This window comes from Myxocyprinus asiaticus, chromosome 14 (genome assembly GCF_019703515.2).
Source record: "Myxocyprinus asiaticus isolate MX2 ecotype Aquarium Trade chromosome 14, UBuf_Myxa_2, whole genome shotgun sequence".
NCBI classification, from domain to species: Eukaryota; Metazoa; Chordata; class Actinopteri; order Cypriniformes; family Catostomidae; genus Myxocyprinus; species Myxocyprinus asiaticus.
In genome coordinates this window covers 44214191-44241105 of record NC_059357.1, presented here as the reverse complement: position 1 = coordinate 44241105, position 26915 = coordinate 44214191, and the positions used below count along the sequence as shown (strand labels likewise).

Genomic DNA, 26915 nt, shown 5'->3' with positions numbered 1-26915 from the left:
TTGACCACCATTCACTTGCATTGCATGGAACTACAGAGCTGAGATATTCTTCTAAATATCTTCATTTGTGTTCAGCAGAAGAAAGAAAGTCTACACATCTGGGATTGCATGAGGGTGAGTAAATGATGAGAGAATTTTCATTTTTGGGTGACTTATCCCTTTAAGACCATTAAACTGGATTCTCAGCATATTGTTAGAAATTACACTTTCCACAATAGGGTGAAAAACAGACCCTAAAAAAACCAATGATGATATCAATGAATTTAAAATTGCAATCTAAATTCAATTGGAAGCAATGATAGAAGAAACCAAACAAAGGTCACATGAATACTAACAAAAACACTGTTAATGTCTTTTCTTTAAAAAGAAATATCATTTATTAATAAGATTTATTACACTTGTACACTTACCAATATAAATATTACAAAACAAATGCTTTTGTAATGCCATCAGTAACATTGATGACATAATATAACACTGTTCCTCTGGCACTGATGGTGAGTGTCATATTATATGTTTGACATGAGGAATCTCACAAGTAATATCAATATGACATCAATATGAAAACGGTACATGGGTTCTTTCATAACATCAACGACAATACATCTTAATAGTGATACTTTGGTGAAATACTGAAAATATTATCATGACCAGAAATTACTAATCAATTTGAATATTTTTACAGTAGCGTTTGGATAAGAACAGAAAATGGGGCATAAACACATAAATGGATTCTGAAATAGCCCCATCTGGACCACAGCAATTTCACACTAAACCAGAAACACATACAAATGATGGATACTAAACGAGAATAAAACACTGGTAAAAATGTCTGGTAAACCAAGAAAGATATGACAGTGTGAAAGACATGCTACTATAAGTTTTTGTTTTTATACAATTAAAAATAATGAATGGTCATTTGAGATTTGAGACATTCGTCTAAAGCCAGAGATGGAGAGACTGCCAACAGCAGCAACAACAAAACAACAACACAAATATCAATGTTATTGATTCCATTCTGGATCTCTTTTCCTTTGGTTTCAACAACAGATTTGACTGAATTGATCTGCCCATTGCTACAGTCCTGAGCTCTAAGGTGCAGTCAACTGTCCGGCCGAATGTTTTTTTATTTTGTTTTAGCATCTGGTGATACAGCTCCTGGCACTGCTTCTCGATTCAGTTTTCGCCACCACTAATCGAAGCGAATCACCTGACGTCTGGATGAGCTCTCTTCCACTGAGAGGAAAAGAAAGACCACAGGAGGGTTTATTTGGTCAGCTTCAGCGCCAACAATGTCCATCACATCTCATCTGTGAAACCTGAAGCTTCTAACATTAAATCTTATAAGATCAAGAATATATCTGGGTCATATTTTGTACCAAAACCAAAAGAAAGAAATTACATTACAGTGCCTATAAAAAGTCTACACACCCCTATTAAAACAGAAGGTTTTTGAGATGTAAAAGATGAACCCAAGATGGCAAATATGTTTCTACCTTTAATGTGATATTAAAACCAACAAAATTCAAGGAACAAACAAATAGAAACTTTTAAGAAAAATTAAAAACGTAAAATTACCTGGTTGCATAAGTGTGCACACCCTTTTATAATAGGGCATGTGACTCATTATGAAAGTTAACCAATCACATTCAAACTCATAATCCTCCGGTCATCAATTAATTGATGCTGATTAACCCTGAATAAAAATCAGCTGTTTCTGTGGGATTTTCTTGGCATCTTCTTGGTTGCATCTTACTGCTGAAGCCATGGTCCACAAAGAGCTTACAAAGGATGTGCGGAGTCTCATTGTGAACAGGTACCAATCAGGAGAGGGGTACAGAAGATTTTCCAAAAATGAGATGTGCCATTGGAACGCCGTGAAGGCCATCATCAACAAGTGGAGAAAATGGGGCACCACAATGGCATTCCAAAGAACAGGGCGGCCATCAAAAATTTATGAAAAAACAAGAAGAAAAATTATCAGGGAGGCTGTCAAGAGGTCTAAAGCAACATTAATGGAGCTGCAAGAATTTCTGGCAAGTACTGGTCTCTAGCTGCATGTGACAACAAGATCCCGTATTCTTCATTTGTCTGGGCTATGGGGAAGGATTGCAAGTTGGAAGCCATTATTCACAAATTTTGTCAAAACATATATCCAATCACCCAAAACCATGTAGCAAAATATTTTATGGCCTGATGAAACCAAGATAGAATTTTTTGGCCATAATTTTAAAAGGTATGTTTGATGCAAAAAAAAAACAAACAAAAAAAACACGGCTCATCACCCAAACAACACTATACCCATGGTGGTGGAAGCATCATGCTATGGGTCTGCTTCTCTTCAGCTGGGACTGGGACACTAGTCAAGATAGAAGGAATCATGGGTAGTGCCAAATACCAGTCAATTTTGGCACAAAACCTACAGGCCTCCATTAAAAAGCTGAAGATGAAGAGGAATTTCATCTTTCAGAACGATAATGACCCCAAACACAAATCTGTCAACAAAGGAATGGCTTCAAAAGAAGAAGATCAATGTTTTGGAATGGCCCAGTCAGAGCCCTGACCTAAATCCAGTTGAAAACTTGTGGAATGACTTGAAGAGGGCTGTGCACAGGAGATCACCTTGCTATTTGATCGATCTGGAGCTTTTTTTGCAAGGAAGAGTGGGGGAAAAAAAATGGACAAATCAAGATGTGTTAAGTTGATATTCTCGTATTCAAAAAGACTGGCTGCTGTATTAAAAGCAAAAAGGTATTAGTTGAGGGGTGTGCACAATTATGCAACCAGATTATTGCAAGTCTTTTATATATTTACTTTCTTAAGTTTCCATTTGTTGTTCACTTCAACGTGGTTGACTGCATTATCACACTGAAGGTAGAAAAAGATTTGACATGATTTATCTTGGATTCATCTTTTACATCTCAATAACCAGCCATTTTAACAGGGGTGTGTAGACTTTTTATATCCATCCATCCATCCACCCATCCACCCATCCATCCAAAATATTAAAAACAGACCTATTAAAATTAGGTCAATATATTTTTTGAGTGCGTGTTAAAGTTAACCGATAATGTTAACATACACAACTTTTAATTAAAAAAATGTATTAATATATGCTAAAATTAACATTAACCAAGATTAATAAGTGCTGAAACAAAATCTTAATAGTCCTAAAATAGGCTTTATTTTTATTTATGCAAAATAAAGAAAATCAAAAACGAAATATTTTTTGTCTTTTTATTTCCTTTAAATGGGACCTAGATCTGTTTTTGTGAGATCACCTTATTTTCTATGTTATAAAAATGACTTTAAGCCAGTATGTTGAGTGGTGTAATAAGTATGCGGTGTTCAGTGGTCACCTGTGGTAGTCCATGCCCACCAGACTGATTCCATTCACAGCGAGGATGCGGTCGCCCACTCGCAGTCTCTGGTTGAGTGCAGCTGGAGAATCCGGCACTACAGACCTAACATAGATCCCACTCAACCGCAATGGAGTTTTCTGCTCAGAACAAAGAGAAGCCAAAACGAAGAGAAGACACAATACGATTAGAAATGAAACAATCTAAATGAGTAGTCTGATCCAGGACCCTCTGTGTAACACTTGTGAAATTTAATGCACTTTACACAAATACAGTACACTTTGGAGTCCCATGACTTTTTTTGCAAGCATTTGATTTTGTGAGAACTATTAGATATGTTAAACAATCTATTAGTTTAACTGCTAGTTATCTACCAGTTCTGTATACATTAAATGACTATATTCCCCTATTGGCTCATTTTAATGACCAAAAATGTAATATGTTGCCAAGTTCCAGATTTTGCATGCAACCCTGTTAACACATGATTTCCCCCATTGCAAATGTAACATTCCTTGCCCTTGTGCGACCCCGCAGCCTCATGTGAGGACTCGCTGTTTTGGATTCACTATACGCAACGCATAATTTAAATTCATTTAAACCCATTGCATACGGTTCAGGACACTCTAAGGAGTCATTTAAGGGTTAAACTTCTGACGCAGAGTCACGTGACCAAACACCATGGTGCCTTCTGTGAACTGCTTCTATAAGCACAGCGCCAACAAAAGTGTCTCTGGTAAGAAACCTCTTTAAATTTTTTTAACTGAAACCTATTTGGGTGTAAAGAGTAGCGTCTCTAGTTTCATTTGACTTGCTGCTTTAAATATTTAGTTAATTTTTCACACTTTGGCACACTGATAAACATGAAGTACTCGGATGAGTGCTGTGGAGCGGTTTTCTGACAGATGTTCCAAAAACACTTTCGCAGTAACAAATCTGTGGGTAATTTCGATTCATTTTAATATCAATTTTGTTATATTTTTGTTTGTTATCACTGTACAATACGGTTCTATTCATTAACAATAGTAAATGCATTCCTATATTTACTGTGCATTTTCACATTGAGAATAAATGGGTTCATCCAAAACTTGAAAAATGTTGCTTTCAGACGCTTTATATAAAGTTTGGATGAAAATAAGGTGCATTTCGAACTGTTCTGAGACCAGTGCAGACAGACAGCACACTGGAGGTTAAGTCATTCACTAAATAGGGAGCAAGGGGGCATCCTATAGCTCTCTATGCAGCTCTCTATGCAGCTAAGTGCACTCTGAAATCTGACCGGAGTTCAGTTCTGGCTGCAGATGATGTTTGAACCACTCAACATGTTTGGCAGACATGGGACAATGGTAATCAGTACATAGATTCAGAATTTATAATGTATCATTTTATTTTAACATGGTTGGCAGTAATTGGACGATGCTGGCCATTACTTTGAATCAGAATTATGTATTCATCTTTCTAGAAAATCAGATGTGATGTCTATAATATAAGTCTCAAAAACATGAATAACCAACACTCCTGGACACATAATAAACTATCTGATAAAAAAAAAAAAAAAAAAAAAAAAAAAAAAAAAATCGGACTTTCTATAGCTTGGTATTTCTTAAAAATTCACAACTTAGTCCCGCTGTCCACATATGAGGACATACATTTTTAGGAAAACGATTTGCTTTAGAAAAAAAAAAGTTTTTTTTTTTTTGCTTGTCTATTAGGTGCTACTAGTTACAAATCAAAAAATTAAATGGAAAATGCACATAGCAGTCATGCGGGGGTCTCAGGAGGTTAAAATGTGACACCCAAGAAGTAACATCAAAATGGACCCTTTCTACAGCTTAAGCCCAAAGTATACTTCGGTCAGATGCGAGCGCTGAGTGTCCGTGTACAGGACCTGTGACGCAAATCTCGTCATCAGCAGAGAGCGTGAGCACTGAACATGCAGACTGATTTTTGTAATGCTCGTCTTTATACGCACAGAATGCATGCGCCTACAATTATTTGCACTAATTAGTGGGTCCAAAAGGTGGCAACACTTACATTTTGAGCTGTTTCTATCACGAAAAAGAACTAGAAGATGATGTAATCGCCACTAAACTTCAGGAGATGAAGGTAAAAACAACAACAGTGGCTGTGCGAGTCAAGAGAGCGTGTGTGAGGAGGTCTGAAGGAATATAAAGACATCTTTATGGGTCTGAGTAAAATAAGGTTTGTGGTAAACATTACTTGATGATTCGTGAACGTTTTGTTCTACAACATAAATTACACATTTTCATACCTTAAACGTGAATTTTGAAGCAGTATTGAATTGCATACTTTTTAAAACACACGGCGGGTTCAAAATTCACGTATGAGGTATGAAAGTGTGTAATTTATGTTGTAGAACAAAACGTCCATGTGTCATCAAGTAATGTTTTCCACTGACCTTATTTTACTCATAAATTGAAAAACCCCATTATAAAAACCCATAGGAAAATCCTAAGGGAACCCATGGTGAATTAAGACTTCCGAGTTCACCTACAAATTGACGTTGTTCGACTGTACGCAGACGCTAAGTGTTTGCATCAAAATGGATGTATACAGAGGGCTTTAGCGGGAAGACAAGTAAATAAAGTAAACAAGTCTAATTCAATTTGATACATTTTTGCATTCGTCAAGCTCAACCATTTAATCCTGTTACCAAAGTTATTGTAAGATAAAATGAGCAAACAAATAGTTCTCTAATTTATGTGAAATCTAAGGCAATTAATAACCAATGTTAGGTGTAATCTGATAACATAGTAATTACTTACTGTGATTTAATTAAATTTAAAAAGTAGTGTAACATTAAATTCTTAATTCTTGTAATCAGATTACAGTTACTGACTATCAATTAAGTTAATTCCTTTTAAGTATCTTACTTGGGTTAAACACATTGGGTTGAACAATACATTTAAAACATGAATTATGTATGAATGATGTAACGAGTAGCTGCTGAGATGAGACACTGGATCTAATTGCAGGCTTTTAATGAAGATGATGAAAGTGAAACGAACAAATGTGAACTCCAATAACAACAAACAAGAACTGACAAAGAGGGAACAAAACTAGAGGGTATTTATACACACAAGGGCTAATGAGGGAATGGAGAACAGGTGAGAACAATGGGGAACAGATGGCAGTGATGAGGGCAGTGCATTATGGGAAATGTAGTCTGGGGGAAACAGAAGACAGAGGACAAAAACCACTTTAAAATAAGAGTCCTTGAAAACACGACGGAAACACACTGTGAAAAATGAATAATTAATCTGTACAGTACGTCTGTACAAATGAACTTTTGTGCAACAATGAACAAGGAGGAAATACAGATAAAACTCTGAATTTGTTGAGAGGGAAAAATAAAAACTTTTCTGTAAAAAAGTGTTTTAGAGACTAAATTAAAAGTAATAATTAATGTGATTTCTTTTTCTGATTACAATTACTTTTTTTTTTTTTTAAGTAACTTACCTAACACTGACAATTACTACAAACCAACATTTGGACCCAAACTAGCTAGCCCCTACTTTGTGACAGCTTAATTTAGGCTAAATTTGCAACCCTCTAACTCTTTCTGGCGAAGTTTTTATTTGATAAATGCTGTTGTTGTTATTTAATTTTTATAGTGAGCTTTGCATTGCTTTTGTATTTGCTAGAAAATAACAAAATCACAGAAATCAACATTTCAAGCTGTGTTTGGACATGCACCAAACTTTGGTAACAAGGTTGCAAAAATCATAAACCTCATAGAAAATGAACAGACAACAAAAGAAGCTCGTATAATATTTAATTTTGACCTCCTGAGGTTGACCATTAACACTTTCTGAAGGTTATAAGCAGTCAACTGATATTGGGATTTTGCTGATATGGATAACTGAAGTAGTTGAAAAGGTGAAAACTGATTTATCGGCCGACATTTTTTAAAATCAATTTCTTAAATTTGTTTTTTGTTTTTTTTCTAGGAAGATTTACTTAGTCTTTCCTTTATGTAACGGGCACAGACATAGAGGCTACAAGAGTCAAAATTCAACGAAGTTCCACATGCAGTTTATTGTGCAACCGAAATCTCAATAATAACCAAATAAAAAATAAGATTTGATGCATATCAAAGCACTTTTAGTCTTAAACAAGACTGAAATACACTGGGGAATCTTATTTTAAAATTTCAGAAATTAACAGCTGCTAACTCAAACATATTAGGGAAATAAAATATGCACTCTTACAATCATCTAAAACATATTACAATTAAAACACTATAAAGTAGTCTGTAATTCATCAACAGCAGAACTATCGGCGAACTATCATCTATAACGTTAACTGCTGATAACTGATAGTTCCAAAAGTAGCGATCGTCACCGATTGACCGGCAAAACTAATACATCAGTCAGCCTCTTGTTCTAATCACCTCACCTTTCACTGAGCATTTGATGAAAAAAAAAAAAAGACTTCAGGCGCTAAATTGCACTGTACTTATGGAAAGTTCCTCATGCGCATTTGTGTGAGAGCTTCCTGAGTCACTCAAGGAAAGTAGATGTTCAATTGTCTTTGAATGATGAAACACACAGTCATCAGGTTCTTATTGTTAACATCAACACCACCTTTTCATTGGCAATTCAGCAATTCAGCAGTTCTGAGAAATGCAGTCATCACATGTTTAGTCAAGTTCTGGACTCATTATTGGCTTCAAAAGACTATCAGTGGGGCCAACACAAACCCATTAATCTCATACGGAGCAGTTTCTCGTAAATGTAACCCCCCACATATGCACCACATAGCTAGCACCTATGTCAGCAATACCAAGTCATTTACAGGGCCAAACTCTCTGAGGATGCGAACAAAGAACAAAATGTGACATTTTTACCAGAATTCTCAGTTGTTTTAATGGAGTACCTGTATTAACTGAGCAGATGTGCATCACATGATCTGTGTTACCGCAACAATAGTTCAATCTAATAAAAACATTTCTACCCAGTGTTTTTTGTTTGATTTTATGCTTATTAGAGTATAACGCAGTTAGCTTAGCAACATGCCAATGGAAAATTCGATTTAAATTAGTCGTTAGTCAAGTTTCTCAGGTGCTTCACATGAGAAGTGCTATTTGCATGTTGCACAAAGTGCTGCTTGTATAGGGCATTCCAAATCAGTCACTTGTGAGGTTCCATTTCAGTTTCTTACAAGGCAGTTAATAGCAAGACAGCTCACTAGGTTTGGAACATAGCTGTATTTAACTGTATAGATACTGTACATGCCTAGGGAAGTCCCAATTATTTTTAGTCATAACAGCTGTTGACTGGCCTAGTTTTGAAGCGTGGAAATAAAGGTGTTGTGCTGCAGGCTTAAATTGCATTACAGTTTGCATTTGACTAGCAGGTTTTCTGAGCAACTGTGCGTGCATAAGTATGGATATGGAAGACCTACTATATATAAGTTAGGGTCAGTTCTACAACAAGACCATAAAGGACTATATGCTAATCACCAGATGAAACAGATTTTATAAATTATCTGCTTAAAATGTTACTACTCACAAAAGATTAAATTCTTGAGAAAAATGGTTGTTATCATGAGTAGTGCAGAATAATATTTTATTATTATTTATAAAAATAAAAAAACAGTGAATCAATGATATGATTAATATTTGAAAAAACATCTGTTCACCAAATCAAAGTTGTGGTTCAACCAACATGTGGTAGCCATGTTTTTGTCATGTGGCAAAAGACCCTCAAGACACACCCTGATCAGCCACAACATTAAATCCACTGACAGGTGAAGTGAATAACATTGATTATCTCATTACAATGGCACCTGTTAAGGGGTGGGATATATTAGGCAGCAAGTGAACAGTCAGTTCTTGAATTTTATGTGTTGGAAGCAGAAAAAATGGGCAAGCGTAATGATCTGAGTGACTTTGACAAGGGCCAAATTGTGATGGCTAGACAACTGGGTCGGAGTATTTCCAAAACGGTAGGTCTTGTGGGGTGTTCCCAGTATGCAGTGGTTAGTACATATCAAAAGTGGTCCAAGGAAGGACAACTGGTGAACCGGCGTCAGGGTCATGGGCGCCCAAGTCTCATTGATGCACGTGGGGAGTGAAGGCTAGCCTGTCTGGTCTGATCCCTCAGAAGAGCTACTGTAGCACAAATTGCTGAAAAACGTAATGCTGGCCATGACAGAAACAAACAGTGCATCGCAGCTTGCTACGTACGAGGCTGCGTAGCTGCGCTGACCCCTGTCCACTGCCGAAAGCGCCTACAATGGGCACGTGAGTGTCAGAACTGGATCACGGAGCAATGGAAGAAGGTGGCCTTCCTTGATGCATCATGTTTTCTTTTAGATCATGTGGACGGTCGGGTGCGTGTGCGACATTTACCTGGGAAAGAGATGGCAGGATAATGTGCCCTGCCACACTGCAAAAATTGTTCAGGAATGGTTTGAGGAACATGACAAAGAGTTCAAGGTTTTGACTTGGCCTCCAAATTCCCCATATCTCAATCCGATTGAGCATCTATGGGATGTGCTGGACCAACAAGTCTGATCCATGGAGGCCCCACGTCGCCACTTACAGGACTTGAAGGATCTACTGCTTGTGTCAGATACCACAGGACACCTTCAGACGTCTTGTGGAGTCCATGCCTCGATGGATCAGAGCTGTTTTGGTGGCACGAGGGGGACCTACACAATATTAGGCAGGTGGTTTTAATGTTGTGGCTGATCGTGTCGATATTTTGACATTTTTATGTAAAGGTGCATTTTGTTCAGGTCATATGGAGTAACCCTGTAAAACTTTTTGTTATTCTTGACTTAAAAATTCATTATATTAGTAAAAAATAAACGTTTTTACCTTGAAAAATATGTTTGGAAACTTTTTTTAAATATATGATTAAGTTGCATACACGCTCAAGTTTTAAAAGTATTTTAATATATTTTACTTTATGGTTACACCACATGACATTTTGTAAGTCATTAAATCTTTTTTTAGAAAATGCTATAAATATATATTTTTTTACATTTACAATTACATTTACACAAACTTGGCACATGTTTTAACTATATTTTAAAAAGATTTCTTATTTTTATCACCTCGGACATCCTTATTTGTCAATGAACCACTTACTGAATACTGTATACACTGTAAACTGCCGACTGTTTTTACCTTTTTTTTTTATTATTCACTCTACACTGCATACCATTCTAAAACTGAACACACTATACAATGATAAATGTTGTAAATGGTATTATGTCGGTATTAGGAGTCAAAATAGAGAATCATGGCTGTAATTACTTAGCAATGCAAAGTCGTGTGACCTATTGTAAGGGTGTGAATGTGCTGACGGTGAGTGTTTGCATTACTTTTGGTGTGAAGGGGCCATTTGTCAGGAATTCATCTCGTTTTTACATGCCGCATTCTGTGTTAAAGGGCCTTAAGAGAGATGAAGAGCAGCACAAATGTGACAGACTAAATATATAAATATATAGAGATAAAAGTACTGTGGCTGGGGGGCGTGGTCATGTGTCTGCCTGCGGGAGAGGGAAAGCGGTAAGGCTCATCACCTGGGCTGTAATTACTCTAACACCTGTCTCTCATTATAGTGATGGCGGAGGGAGATCTGATAAGGCTCGCCAGAACGTCACAGGAGGAGAGAGAGAGTGGCCCAGAGCAGTGGCGGAGGAAAGACCCGCAACAGAGACTGTCATTCAGAGAGAGCTATTTTGAGTTGGCCACTAAGAGACGTTTTGCTTTGTGTGTGTGAAACTAAAGTGTGTGTGAATAAACACTCAAATGTTCGCTGTCTCCTGACTCCATTGCCTATGAACTTATCATTATCACAGTGGTGCCGAAAACCCGGATTTGGAGGAGAACACTGTTATGGAGTCCTCACCACTGGGCGAAGTTTTCAAGACCCTCGCCAGCATCCAGCAGAGCCAGCATCAAGCCCTCATGGAGGTACACCTGGAGCAGGAACAGCGCTTCCAATTCCTGCCCCAGGCACAAGCGGAGGACCGGCAGGTGCTCCAGAGCCTGATCGCCAGAGAAGGGGCTGGCACTGCGACCTCCCTGGAGCCTACCCCACCCGTGGCCCTGATGAATATGGGGCCAAATGATGATCCGGAGGCTTTCCTCGACCTGTTTGAGAGGACAGCCAAAGTATGGAGGTGGTCTCCCGATCAGTGGGCGGCCCGCCTCTTGCCCTTACTCTCCGGGGAGAGGCAGCTAGCGGCACAGCAACTTCCCACCGCCAGCTTCCTTAATTACAACCATCTGAAGAAGGCCATCCAGCAACGGGTTGGTCGTAGCTCGGAGCAGAGTCGAAAGCTCTTCAGATCCCTGAGCTTCAGGAAGCACGGCCGCCCGTTTGTGTTTGCCCAACAGCTCCGGGAAGCCTGCCGGAAAGTGGCTCGAACCCCTGATGTTTGCAGCACGAGAGGTCCCGCAAGCCTCCACAGGGTTTTCCCCATTTGAGCTAATGTATGGGCATCAGCTGCACGGTGTGCTCGACGTCACACTTAACAAAGGGTTATTGGCAGATTCCTTTAACTCCAATATCCTGAGAAAAAAACATATTTTTTCCACACCGTTCAGATCACACCAATTCATGACGCTAACGTTCGGTTTGTTCAGAGCCCCGACCACGTTTCAGCGCCTCATGGACAAGATCCTCAGACTGCACACAGCATATGCCGCTGCATATCTAGACGATATTATTATTTATAGTAATGACTGGCGGCGCCATATACAACATCTGAGGGCTGTCCTGAGAGCGCTGCGGCAGGCGGAACTCATGGCCAACCCGAAGAAGTGTACAATTGGGCAGGTGGAAGTTAGGTATCTGGGGTTCCATTTGGGTCATGGGCAGGTGCATCCACAGGTTAATAAAACCGCAGCGATCACAGCTTGCCCGACGCCCAAGACCAAAAAGGATGTTTTTGGGGTTGGCTGGTTACTACTGGAGGTTTGTGCCTAGTTATTCTGATGTCAACAGCCCGCTGACTGACCTCACTAAAACCTTACGGACAGAGCCGTGCCGACAGGCTTTCCTTAAGGTAAAGTCCGCACTTTGTGGGGGGCCGCTGTTACATGCACCTGACTTCTCTCTCTCCTTTATTCTGCAGACGGATGCATCTGACAAGGGGCTGGGGGCGGTGCTCTCGCAGGAGGTGGGAGGGGAGGAACGGCCGGTACTGTTTATTAGTCACAAGCTCTCCTTCAGGTAGACAAGGTACAGTACCATCGAGAAGGAGTGTCTTGCGATTAAGTGGGCTGTTCTTACCCTCTGCTACTACTTGCACCCTAAGTTCCGATCACGCTCCTCTGCAGTGGCTCCACCGCATGAAGGAAACTAACGCGTGGATCACCCGTTGGTATCAGGCTCTTCAGCCCTTTCAGTTCGAGGTGATCCACAGACTGGGGGCACAGATGGTTGTGGCTGACTTTCTCTCCAAAAATGGGGGGGGGGGGGGAGTAGGCAGGCCGGATGTTGCCCTGGCCTGAGTTGGCGGTGGGGGTATGTGGTGGGGGGGCGTGGTCATGTGTCTGCCTGCGGGAAAGGGAAAGCGGTAAAGCTCATCACCTGGGCTGTAATTACTCTAACACCTGTCTTTCATTATAGTGATGGCGGAGGGAGACCTGATAAGGCTTGCCAGAGCATCAGAGGAGGAGAGAGAGAGTGGCCCAGAACAGTGGTGGAGGAAAGACCCGCAACAGAGACTGTCATTTAGAGAGAGCTATTTTGAGTTAGCCACTAAGAGCTGTTTTGCTTTGTGTGTGTGTGAAACTAAAGTGTGTGTGAATAAACACTCAGCTGTTCGCTGTCTCCTGACTCCTCCATTGCCCACGAACTTATCGTTATCACAAGTATATAGGACAAAGGACTAGATGTAACCAATTAATCAATGCCAATAGTTGCTTTTTGGAACTATCGGTAATCAGCAAAAATCTATACCGATTGTTGTTGATAGTTTTTTTTATTATTCCTCCGTGTTCCTCTGTTGCTGGCCCTATTTTTATTAGATAATCAAGTAATCTAAATTGAAGCGAGGGCATGCAAAGAAAAATTTGACTATATGGAAACATGCCGTATAAGCACATACATTGTGTCTCCAACTTCATATCTTGTGAATAATAATAAACTTCCTCAGTAAACTTCATCTGGTGAAACATACAAACTCTTTGTCTGGTGATTATATAGGCTATAAAAAGCTTAATTTGGTAAATACTTAAATATAGTATTTCAGAATAAGAGTCCCTTGTGTGTTTTGGGCTTGGTGGACTTGTTTTTTTTTTTATTTTGGTTATTATTCAATCTGGGAGTTTATAAATGTTGGACTCTTTTAGCCTCTATATCTGTGCCCGTTATAGTATAGTAATTTTTTAACATTCTTTAAATCGAATGTAAAAACTATCGGCCGATTAATCGGTTATCAGCCTTTTCCACCACCTTAGTTATCGTTATCGGCAAAATCCACAATCAGTCGACCTCTACAAAGGACTCACCATTCCATCCACAAGCGCCAGGCCAAGACCACGAGGTCCTCTCTTCAGCTCTACAGTGAACACCTCATCCTCATCTTCATCCTTTCTGTGGCCTGAGCTTCCTGTGAGGCCATTCCCTACTGAGAAAACACAATTACACATGTCAGGGTGTTTTTAACACAAGTAAACAAGATAATATTTAAAAGAATTGATGAATCTCACAAAAACAGCTCGGGTTATTTTTTTTACCAATGAAATTAAAAGAAAAAACATATATTGCGCATAATGAAAATAAAGCCTATTTTTAGAAACATTTTGGGTTTTTTTGTATCCTGTCATAGAAAACATGTGGATGGACTTGAAGAGAGCAGTCCACCGCTGCTCACCCCACAATTTGACTGAACTCGAACAATTCTGCAAGGAAGAATGGGCAAATATTCCCCAATCTACAGTAGGTGCGTGAAGCTAGTAGAGACATATCCAAACAGACTGATGGCTGTCATTAAAGCATAAGGTAGTTCTACAACTTTTGCAAAGGGGTATGATGATTTTCTATAGGCACTGTATATGTCTTACTGTCTTAATTACATAAATATAGAATAATGAACAACATATGTCAGAACAGAACTGGCTAAATTAAAAGAAAGATATTTAAAAGAATAAAAAAGTAAGGATCTCCATTAGATTAGTTGTATATCTTTTGGCATTTAAGAGGAATAACAGTATCAGCTGAATGATTAAGTTAAACAGTCATTTGCCAGTAGGAGGGTTCTGCCAGTTTAACAGGATGTAAATAAGACTGCTAACACCTATCACCCTTTTCTGTGAAGGCTCTTGGTGCCCACGTTCCATTCTTTCAATGGTGGCAAATGGTCATGATTCAACCGATGTCTGAAGTGAATGTCAAGTGTAAATGCAATGCTATAAGTGTGGCCCTTTCTTTATCTCTATGATAATGAAGTTGTCTGAGTGATACAGTTAATTGGATTAGGGCTGCTGTCCTGTAACTGCTCATTTTGTTTAAGGTCATCACTTGAGCGATTTGTCTACACTTGATAGGACTGCCTCCTAAATGTCTATAAAACTGCAATGTCCCTGAGTTTAGACTTGATGACTGCTGCTCAAAACAACACATTCTGATGTGTAGACAGACCTTCTGCAATTAAGACTCCTGCTGATGCTTTATCTAATTCTTCTGGTCCTCTCTGGAAGTTTCCAACATTTTTGGTGCCGTGACCCAGAAAGAGTTTCTTGCCTGACATCGATACAGACTGAACTTAACTCAACTACGATTTGGTGAGTGTCACTTTACTCAAAGAACCTTTAAAAGACCAGCATTTATGGTGATCCTGTGTTTTGCCAGGAAAGTGTAAAGAACAGCTGCAGGGTTTATTAATAAAATCGGTTATCCTCTGTTTTACTAGATAACAACAGTTGAAGGTTATTCTCTGCTTTGCCAGGGAAGTCATAAGTGGTATTCTCTGTTTTGTCTGGGAAGGTTAACAACAATTGTTGTATGTTAAAGAAATATTCCGTGTTCAGTACAAGTTAAGTTCAATGGGCGCATTTGTGGCTTAATATTAATTACTACAAAAATTATTTGATCTTGTCCCTCTTTTATTAAAACAAAGGCAAAAATTGTGGTTAGAGTGAGGCACTTACAATGGATGTGAATGGGGTCAGTCCATAAACATTAACATAAACAATTGCAAAAGTATAGCCACATAAACATTATACATGTTAACATGATTTTAGTGTGGTAAAATTGCTTACTTACCTTATCTGTGTAATGTTATATCCAATATTACAACTTCATTGTCATGACGACATAACAACGGTTAACCCTGTAATCTGGTGAACGCTGTAAAGTAGGTAAATCCCTGATTTTATCACAATAAAATCATGTTAACATGTAATTTTTAGATCTTATTTTTCCCACCTTTGAAACAGTGTGTATTTGAACGTGACAAAATTTTATTTTGTGGTAATCAATATTATGCCACAAACGCTGTCCATTGAGCTCAATTTGTATTCAATGTATAAGCTCGCTTGAGGTGGATACATTTTTTAGACATGCTCATAAACTACGATGTAAACATATTTACCAAATATATTCCTATAGAATTTATATAGTTATATAGATGCGCATCAAAAAGTAATGTGGCTTTCCTCTAACAAGCCATATAAATACATAATTCGCTCAGAGAATATCATCACATAGTACCTGAAGTGTTGCTCTGGGTATTTTGAAATGTCAGACACAAAGCATGTCATGAAAATGATTGTCTACTATTACCACCCAGAATTGTCTGACACACTTTTTCTTCCAGGCATCTGCTGCTGAACGCTAGCAAACTTGAAGAGCAACAGTGGCTTCAATCCATTTTCATTTCTATTTTGCACCAATTTCCCCAAATATGACTCTTTTGTTATCTTGAACACATGTGATGATTTATTTTATTCGCAAAATTGTTTTTGCGATAGTACGATTTTGCACATAAATTTACTTCGTTATTACGATGGCAACATGACTACTGTGACCACTTTCTCTGAAACATGGAAACTTATATAAAGCTCGTTTACATGGACACCAGAAAGATGTTTATTGTGAGAAAGCTGCTTAAGACTCGAATCGTTTCCATGAACCATGTTATTGGCTTTCTCTTTACCCCCATATACATGTGGCTCGGTCAGTTAGCAGCTTTCGCCACAGCACCGTAATGTCGCTTGTGTAAGTAACAAACATGTAATCTAAGGATGACTTCACTATTTTATTGTCTGTTGCTTCGCTTAAATGCCAGATATTCCAGAGTTGTTGCTGTGTTTGTTTCCTTAACTTTCCATCATGACCGAATTGCACTGCAATAATGGGGTTTCCCTCTTACTTCAAACTCAGGGATTCCCCAAATGTAGGAGCGCATATATGCGGACATGAAAAACAGTAGTCGATAATTTAAATTGGTGTATAAATGGGTATATTTTATAGTGTATGTGCTTTTCCCACTGTACTCCTAAATCCTATGACTTTAGTAATCCGGTCTGATCACGCACATTTGCAGAACGCTGCTTATGCGTTTACATGGCCACATAAGCAGCGTTCTCCAGAGTCACGTCTAGAGAAACCTAGGTGTGATAAACCGCTTTCTCTTAAACCCTTTAACGCCATTCTCGATTACATGACATTTCAGAATGACACTTTCTGCAAAAACCCTGGTATAAATTGTTTTCTTAAAGGTGCCACAAGGCATGCATGTTCCCACAGTTGATAAACACAACAGTAGCGAAATAGCACCCTCAACTGAAAAATTATAAATTAGATTATGCCATTAAGCCTCAATAATTCGCTGCAACAACAATACTATGAGAATGCGCAAAATGATTGACAGGCAGAAAGTGTCAGAGACCGCGGACACATTTTTGTTTGCTATTTTAAAGTCTAGAGTTGTCACAGAGTCAGGTGAGATATCTCATGACACTTATTTCATTAATTTCTTTCAGGGAGTAGGGAAATTGTTTGCATTCTTTTTCATGAAAAAAATCACTTACAGCACCTTAAAGTGCATATAAACGGGGACATAGAGACAATAAATTTTTTTTTTTCCCCAAAGTTGTGTAATTAATTATCAGTGATTTAGTAGCATAGAAAGCAGATCCACCAAACTATTGGTATCAGCAGTTGTTGTTCTAAATAACTGGATATCGTTATTGACACACAAATGTTGTATTTGTGCATTCCTATAAGAAACTATCCAATCACAAGGAACCTAAATCTAAAATCTTTGTGTTACAGATATATTGCAGGACAGCGCCAAACTCATAACTACAACTATCACCAGGACATAAAGCATCAGTGGAAGACCATCACAAAGGACAGAAAAGGACCCATCTTTGGAACAATCCCTTTGTGCTGGCAGTCAAGAATTCACAGAACACAAGACTTAATGGCTACTCTTGCTTGACGCCTAAAATCTGGACATCAACACAATGGCTACATTTCACAATGCGTAATCTGATTACTCTAGTAGTGACTATTCTAATCATCACAGAGGCTTTTGACTACAAAGACAACATATTCATTACTTTAATGAATATTTCGAGAAATGCCCTGTTTGCAGGAAAAGATGTTTGCATGCCACATCCACATTCTGTAGGCGCAGAAATTCCATGGGTAGCGCACCCTATTTCTGATTGCGACACGTGCTTTATTGCATATTAACACCAGGACATGTCCAACTACAGTCCCTTCAACTACACAATGTTGTACCCCAGGTTCAGAGTCCTGTGACTTGACATCTGCAAGTAAAATCATTATCACTGATTTATTTTTACCAAGGACATTTCGCTGGTGTGTGGAATCTCATCGAACAAAATTACCCATTTTGCTGCTCATGGCTTTTTGTATGAGATGATTATTCCATTACCAGCAGCAATTGCAACAACATGAGGAACTGATTTTAACAGGATTGCCACCCCCCACAGATGCGTCGTAGTCCGGACGCACTGGCTGCTCAAATTGGATTTAAAATGGTCTTTTGCGTCACTCTTAACGCGACACACAATGATGACGTCAAAAATCGGTGCCGGAAATGCCGGAAGTATTCATAAGCCAGCCGTGACTGCAGCACGGAACATCACAATATTTACCAGTCTCCTCCGTCACTGAGTTTTTCTTGTACGACAGAGGAGTTCTGCACCGCGATTGGACAGGGCACTTATTTGGAGAGCGAGTTGATGCACCTCCATTTTTCCCGCACCTGTTTTGAAAGCATCATCACGTGGGTATGCCTACGTCATTAACAAAGCAACCCATGCAGATAGGTTGGTTATGTCTGAACGTGCAAATCTGATTTGATCACTTGCAATTAATAGTGCAGACAGTCTGCCTGAATAGATCTGATTTGAGAAAAAATCTGATTTGCCTGCAGTCTGAACATAGCCTTAGTGCATGCTTTACCAGCCATAAGAGAAAATTTACCAATCCCAATTCCAGAAGTAGCCACAAATAATAGTCAAGACCCTATTAGCCGGGAGGATGACTTCATCCAGGCCTCACTTGTGCTAAAGCCTGGTGGTCAAAAACTCTTGCGCACTAATTCCAAGTTATGGTGTTATGCAGGCTCTAGATCAAGTGCGAAGTTCATCTAACGCAGTGCATTAGCTAGCTAATGATACAGCCCTTGCCGTTGGCAACATCTCCAATGCTCTTGACTAGCACAAATTCGAGATACTGCAGAACAGAGTGCTACTGGATTATGTTCTCGCAATACAAGGAGAAACATGTACTGTTATTGGTGTTGAATACTGCACAACTGATACAGCTGATGACATAGAATACGAAAGGATTTTTGGAATTTGACAATGGAGTTGAATAATATTACTATGGAAAACTCCTCATGGTTCAGAAACATCTTTGGCAAGTCAGGGTTATGGATTGAGGACATAGCAGTTTTAGTCACCTTGTTACTGTTTTTTCCACTTTTATGCTACATTATGTTCCGTGTCATTATGCATTTCAAACGCCAAGATACCACCCTGTTTTCGAAAGATGAATTTTTGGTATGGTGGTAAAAAGGAACTATTACATGTTGATCCTTTTACATTTTATTGATGAGTATTATACATAATACTGTAAGTGAAAATGCCTGTAACTCTTCCATGCTACAAGATTTGAATACTGGTCTTTTGTTAACATATGCCATAGAAATGTTTCTAAAGTTTACATTTGCATTATGTGAGCATTATTAGAACTCTTGAAAGGTGGGCTATGGGAATCCAAATTTAAGGGTCACTTTTTGTCTTTCCTATAATCAGCTAATGTTTCCTATAACCAGCTAATGTTTCAGTTAATGGCAAGCTGGACTGATATTTAATCATGTGCAGGACATGAATTATAGATATCTATAATTCAACATTCACTGGTTAAAATGCTAATTCTTGATATCAGCAACGGAATTACCACCAATGAAAATGCTATGTTTTGATATCAGTAATTTTGTTTGCACTAGTTAAAATTTTAATTTCAAATACATATATCAGATATGTACTTATTAGTAAAAATGAAATAAAATTACATTGTTTCTAGTGCAAATATCCAACTGCATTTTCACTAGTAGAATTTCAAAATTATATAACCTTCACTCCTGTTCAAAACACAATTACAGATATCTATAATTAAATTCATATTAGTTGAAATTTCAAAAATGTTTATATCATACAATTACATTGTTATTAGCACAAATATCCATTCCTGATATCAACAATTGACCTATAACTATAAAAATGCTAATTTTTGATATCAGTAATTTAATTTGCACTAGTAAAATTTGTATTTCTTGATATAAAAAATTTCATCATGACTTGCGGGAATTCCCATTCTTGATTTCCAAATGGAATTTCAAGTAGTAAAATACTTAAAAATAAAAGCACAACTGGTCCATTTCCACCCGGTGGCTTTTGGAAAACAATGCAAGATGGACACATGCATTTGAAATTATTCTAAAAAATGTTGAACCAATTTGGGTAAATATAAGAGGACTATTTTAAAGTCTGTTGTAAGAGTTACACTTCCTGCTGCCAGGTGGTGGTGCTATGACCGTGACCCAAAATAGTCAAATCCATGTGATTAGCCCCAAGAATAAAGATACATCTTAATTTTGATCTAAATCACACATTGCACACAAAAGATATGAGACACTTCCTGTTTCCCATTTTTCGCCATTAATTTAATGTCTTACCATGGGAACACCGTTCGATATATCAAAATCTGTTCGCAATATAGCATCTTCAATGTCTTGGCATAATGCTGTCTAAATGTGGTGACAGTCTCATGAATCACCTAGGAGGAGTATTTAAAAGTTCAGAGACTGCAATATTCAAAAAATCCATTTAAGACTTCCTTTTGGGTGGACCTAATGACTATAATTATGAAAGTTGTCCGGCTTGATGAGAAGTATATATGTCCCAATTTTGGTGAGTGTAGGTGAAAATGGGGGTGCTTCAGAGGTCTCCTTACACACCCATTTTAAAGGGGGTACTACAGAGCCCCCCCAACACGCCTGTGTGAGAACTTTTGCCCAGAATTAATGGCCAATGACTCTGATGTGTGTGCAGAATTTCATTAAATTTTAAGCATGCCAAGTGCCTCAAAATCACCCAAATATAGGAAGAAAGGAATAACAATTAATGCATTGCCATGGCAACAGTATTTAAGATATCAAAAATCCCTTTACAAATTTACATCAGCAGTGTCTTGACATTATTCTAAAGAAGTTTTAAGCAATTCATGTAAACATGAGGGCTATTTTAAAGTCTGATAAAAGTGTCATACTTCCTGCTGCCAGTTGGTGGCGCTATGACCGTGAACCATAATAGCCACATAAATGTGATCAGCCCCTATTACCAAATATACAGCTGAATTTTCAGCCACAACATTAAAACCACCTCCCTAATATTGTGTAGGTCCACTTGTTCCGCCAAAACAGTGCCAACCCGCATCAAAGAATATCATTCTGAGATGCTATTCTTCTCACCACAATTGTACAGAGCGGTTGTCTGATTTACAATAGACTGTCAATTCGAACCTGTCTGGCCATTCTCTGTTGACCTCTCTCATCAACAAGGCGTTTCCATCCACAGAACTGCTGGATTTTTGTTGTTTTTGGCACCATTCTGAGTAAATTCTAGAGACTGTCATGTGTGAAAATCCCGGGAGATCTGCAGTTACAGAAATACTCAAACCAGCCCATCTGGCACCAACAATCATGTCACGGTCCAAATAATTGAGATCAAATTTTTCCCCATTCTGATAGTTGATGTGAACATTAACTGAAGCTCCTGACCCGTATCTGCATGATTTTATGCACTGCTGCTACACGATTGGCTGATTAGATAATTGCATGGATGATTGTTGGTACCAGACGGGCACTTCTGTAACTGCTGATTGAGCAAAATTTTTGATATTGGTAATTTGGTTTTCATCTTTCATGTTATTGTAACTAGTAAGAAAGCTTTTTAGTAGTGCTGTCAGTCGATTATAATTTTTAATCACGATTAATCGCATAATGTTTTGTAGTTAACCGTGAGAAATTTGACACTATATATACTTCTTTTCTTGTAAAAATGTATTTATTTCCATCTTAGGAAAGGAAACAAAACAATATTGTAATGGGGGTTAAAATGGGAAAGGAGGATGAAGCATCAAATTAATATTTTAATGAAAGCTTAAACAAAAGACACAAACAAAAACACACACAAGGCAGCTGCGTGTGGCTCTCTCTTTCTTGAACTGTCGCATCCGGCTGCCTTTATTCCCTTCCTTAGCTGATTAGCCCGATTGGGGGCCAGGCGTGCATAGTCACGGCCCGGCCCCACCCTCCTCTTCGTCACACTCATGACGGCATGACGTACACCCCCCCACCCCCTTTCCAGGGTGGCTGCTCTTCTGTCCCCACCTGCCAGCAGCCTCTCCCCACCTTCCTCATGACCTGGAAGGGAGACAAGGGGAGGGAAAAGGGGAGAGGGAAAGAGCGAGGCAGAGCGACAATGAGAGAGAGAGAGGAGAGAGAGAAAAAAATTGCTCGCCGGTTCCCAGACACACAGTCGCCTGGTCCTCGACCACTCCTCCACCCTCTGGCGGATGACAGCCGCTCCTCCCCGGGCAGACAGCAGCGAGTCCTGTCCGACCCCTGGCGGATGGAACGCCCCTCCGCGTTCTGGCAGCCTGTAGAGAACCCCTCCGCCCCTGGCAGCGGCACCACCGCTCCAGGCGACCGGCAGAGAGCCCCTCCACCCCTCGCGGATGGCGGCCATTCCTCCGCGTCCAGCACCGACTAGTCCGTCCCCCGGCAAACGGCTGCTCCTTTGGGCGGACAGCAGTGGCGAGGACTCCACGACAGCGCATCCCTCCACCTTCCCGGGTTTACCAATGTAATGGAGGTTAAAATGGGAAAGGAGGAGGTGGGAACCGGACGAAGCATCAAAGTAATATTTTAATGAAAACTTAAACAAAAGCCACAAACATAAACTCACACACGGCAGCTGTGTGTGGCTCTCTCTCTCTCGAACTGCCTCATCCGGCTGCCTTTATCCCTCTCCTTGGCTGATTAGCCCGAATGGGGGCCGGGTGTGCACAGTCACGGCCCGGCCCCACCCTCCTCCTTGTCACAAATATGTAGCAATAAAATGCTTAATTAACATTTTCCAAACAAAGCCTTCCACAGTATAAAGATGCACTAAAAGGAGTTTGTGGGAGTTTGACTAATTGAAACTAGTCCCCACATATGTTGCATATTCATTGCAATGGGTATTAAATCCCTTAAACGAGGGGTCAGCAACATTTTTGACATGGAGTGCCATTTTTTATTTTCCTGGACAATGGCCAAAGTGCCCCCCCCCCCCCCCCCCCGAGTCCACTTGTGAAAATTTTGCATTTTTCTAATTTAATCGTTTATTTTTCATTACAATTATATTATAAGTATAACAGTTTGAGTAAAAAATGTCTCCAAAACATAAAGATTATGACATAATCATGATCCTGCAAGGTAATTTTTACAGAGCATCTTGTGAAAGTGCTTTAATGAAAGAAACCCTGTCCTTTTGCACAAATTGAGTTAACACAGTTAATGTCACAAATTTGCACGAAAGTGAAGCGTGAACAGATCGTGACGCGCAAACGGCTTGCACTCACTGCATGAGTCTGTTGGGTATACTGCAGTCTCGTCACATTTTAACTTTTTGTTTAGTCTCCCATTCAGCTGATGAAAACAAGCTGCGTGATCATGAGGAAGAGTTACATCAAGATGTGGATTGGAATGCAGGTGCGGCATTTCATGTCAATAAAATAGTCTACTCCTCTTTCGCCGTTGCAGACGTACCAGTGATTACCCCTCTGCGTGTCAGTGCTGGCACACGTGCCATAGGTTGCCGACCCCTGCCTTAAACTGTCATCCGCCATAATATTAATCTGCCAGTAGACTGTGGCTATCTGCATTGTTACAGCAATCGTGTAGCTGCTTTTATGATTCGCGTCAAAGCGGCTACACCAGCATCATGCGCCGCTTTGAACTCACCATGAAAAGCGCTTGCAAACAAAAACATCTCGTTCTGCGTTTTTGTGATAGTTAAGATTTGGTGTGCTTCTGTGGTAATTAAAATGCACCTTACATAGGTTGAAAATACTTGATTTCTATCAAGTTTCATCTGGGCTTGTTTTGTACATCAAATAGTGTTAAGAGCTCCTTTCTCCATCATTTTATCACTGACAGGGAAGCGCTGTCAGAGATTCTTTTATGTAGTGTGATAACATCCTCGGCAGCTCTATCATAGGAGAGAGTGTAACAGGCAACTAGCATGTCTATGGGTGCTGCATTATGCTACTTTATGCTAAGCTCGTAGGCTCAACTTGGTAGAAGGGCTCTGGCACTGTTGTGTGTGCGTCAGATGCGTAATGACTCCAGGCGGACACATTACAAAGGTTCTGTATTAACTGTATTAACAGTAAATGCGTTTATCGCGATTAAGAAAAATTAACGGGTTAAATTTAGTAATTAATCGCATGTGTTAACGCGTTAATTCTGACAGCTCTTCCTTTTAGGTATCTTTATTACACTTCAATTCATTGATAAATGAAATCCATTTCTAGATATCTGAAATACTAAAATTCAGCATGTTGAAATACATTTACAGATATAACATTTTTGCATTTTTACTAGTTGTAATTCAATTGTTGATATCAGGAATGAATATCTGAACAAGCAAAATGTAATTATTGATATCAAAAAGGATAATTTGTACTAGTAAGAAGTACATAGCTGATATCTTAAATAAGAATTTCTACTAGTAAGAAATGAATTAATCGATATCTGTAATTGCTTTCTAAACAGGAGTGAATGACAGTTCAGTGTTAAATTTTACTAGAAAACATTTTTACTTGTTGAAATTCCATTTTTTTATTTCAAGATTGTGTATTTCTGCGAGTAATGGCATAATTTTTATATCAAGAATGGGTATTTCCACAAGTAATGGCATAATTTCTTTAGGAATTAACAATTTTACTAGTGAAAAGAAAACCTAATTACTGATAATAAAGTCTGCATACAGTTGATTGAATTAGGGATTGTGGTCCTGTGACTGCTTACTTCCTCTGCATGCTTTGTTTAAGGTCATCACCTAAGCGCTTTGTCTCCACTTGGAAGGACTGCCCCTAAATGTCTATAAAACCGCAACATCCCTGAGTTTAGACTTGATGACTGCTTCTCAAAACAACACATTCCAGTGTGTAGACTGATGTTTCCATTCTTCTGCAATAAAGACTTCTGCTGTTGCTTTATCCAAGTCTCCTGCTCTTCTCTGCAAGTTTCCAACAAGGGCTAATTAGCCTAAAACAACATCAAAGCCTATGTCCTTCAGTGATACCATTTCACCCACAATAAAACACTCGTAGATGATGTCACAACTTGTGGGCAGGGCCCCGTCTCATGGCTCGCTCCATGCCCTCCTCGACCAGCGTCCTGAACCATGCCTGCCCCAATTAAGATTCCACCCAGCAAGCCAACTGTAAATTCCCATGATGCTTTATCCTCTACTCTTTTTCTCCTGACATCACCAGCTCTTTGTAATTCCTGAACCAGATTATAGGATTTGGGCCAATACCAAAAAGTCTGAATGTATTAGTGGCCAAAACCACTGTGGTCAAAGCAGAGTTACTTTAATGAAGAAAATCCATACTTTAGAAAGAGGTGATGGGAGACTATAGGGAATAGGATGCATAAAGAATATCCACACGTAGAGCACATATTCAAAATAAACTCTTGTGTATATATACAATATAAAAGGCCATATTTTTTGGGTGGATAGAGGGGGTTCCCCTTGATCATTTCAACATTTGTTTCTATTTCTCCTTTTTTTAAGTTGACAATGGCACCAAGTGAAACTCTTGGTACTTTTGTAATTTAGAAACTAAGCTTTTGAAGTCTGATGTCTGACTCTGTCCCCATTGTGATCTAACACATATTTTTTGAGAAACTTGGAGTTATTGTAAATACCATATGGACATTGCAATCATCCAGTGCAATAATATTCTTACTTTTTGCAAGTATTTGCATGCTGCTTTAGTTCACGAAACATCTGACTGGATTGAATTCTCATGCTGTAAACATTTATGACCTGTTTTACGACACCTTCAAGGAAGTCATTTCTCACCATTAGTGAGACAGCAAGTCTTTACCAGATTCCTGCAAACGTCTCTGCAAAAGGTGCTAAAGCACTTCAGAAGTTCTACGATTTACTTGGCTTTGAGAGTTTAGGCTAAGGTTCACAAACATACACTGGTTAACTTGACATCAATCACTTTTTAACATTAATTGCATCAAGCAACTTCAGTGTCTTTGTTAGCTTTCCTCTGGAAATGTGATTGTTATTGGTCAATGTGGCATTCTGTCAAAATTTTTTGTAATATACTAATGACTTCTAAACTGTTTAATTGACTGGTAGCCAATCTCCTACAAAGCTGTGCTAGTTTCATGTCTGTTCTATCACTCTGCACTTACTTCTCATATAACATTTTTGTTTTAACTCAAATTAGTATTCATGTCTATTTATTTATGTATTTGGTAAGCCATGGACATGTATCAAGTAGGATAATGTACATTCAACTTATAAACATTTTAAGACAGATCTACCGTGAGCTCAATGGTATTTAATCAATGGTATATGCTTTTGTTGAAGCCATCAGTCCATGATATTTCAACTTCATTTTAAAAAAATTGTGTTTAACAGAGGAATTTTTGATGAAGGACTACACTTCCCATGATCCTGGGTAAAATCCACCAATCAGAGAATCGCTGAAAACAAAGCCAGTCAAAAGAGCTCTGCAGCGACTGCCCACTTCCATGACACAATCAAGTAGCTTTCCCTACACTCTTAAACTATTTATATATTTGTATATATCTGAATATTTTGCAATACAATTTAAAAACTTTGTTTTTAAACTTATAATCAACAACTATAAATCAATAGTTTTATATTTTTCCACGTTTTAATTTGATTATGTAATTAACAATGCTTCACGGGATTGTAGTTTACTT

The 26915-nt window shown here is 38.8% G+C and overlaps 1 protein-coding gene across 2 annotated transcripts in view; it reads right to left on the bottom strand.

Annotated features, from left to right (window-relative positions):
- Nucleotides 1-351: 351 nt before the first annotated feature.
- LOC127452297 (ras-associating and dilute domain-containing protein-like) overlaps nt 352-26915 on the bottom strand; it is an 86844-nt gene continuing 60280 nt past the window's right edge. For both annotated transcript variants that reach the window (XM_051717677.1, XM_051717678.1), the window contains exons 14-16: nt 13855-13973; nt 3360-3499; nt 352-1236 (exon numbers count right to left, since the gene is read on the bottom strand). In XM_051717677.1, coding sequence (XP_051573637.1) covers nt 1137-1236; nt 3360-3499; nt 13855-13973 — 359 coding nt within the window. In that variant the 3' untranslated portion in view covers nt 352-1136. The remainder of the gene's footprint in view (nt 1237-3359; nt 3500-13854; nt 13974-26915) is intronic.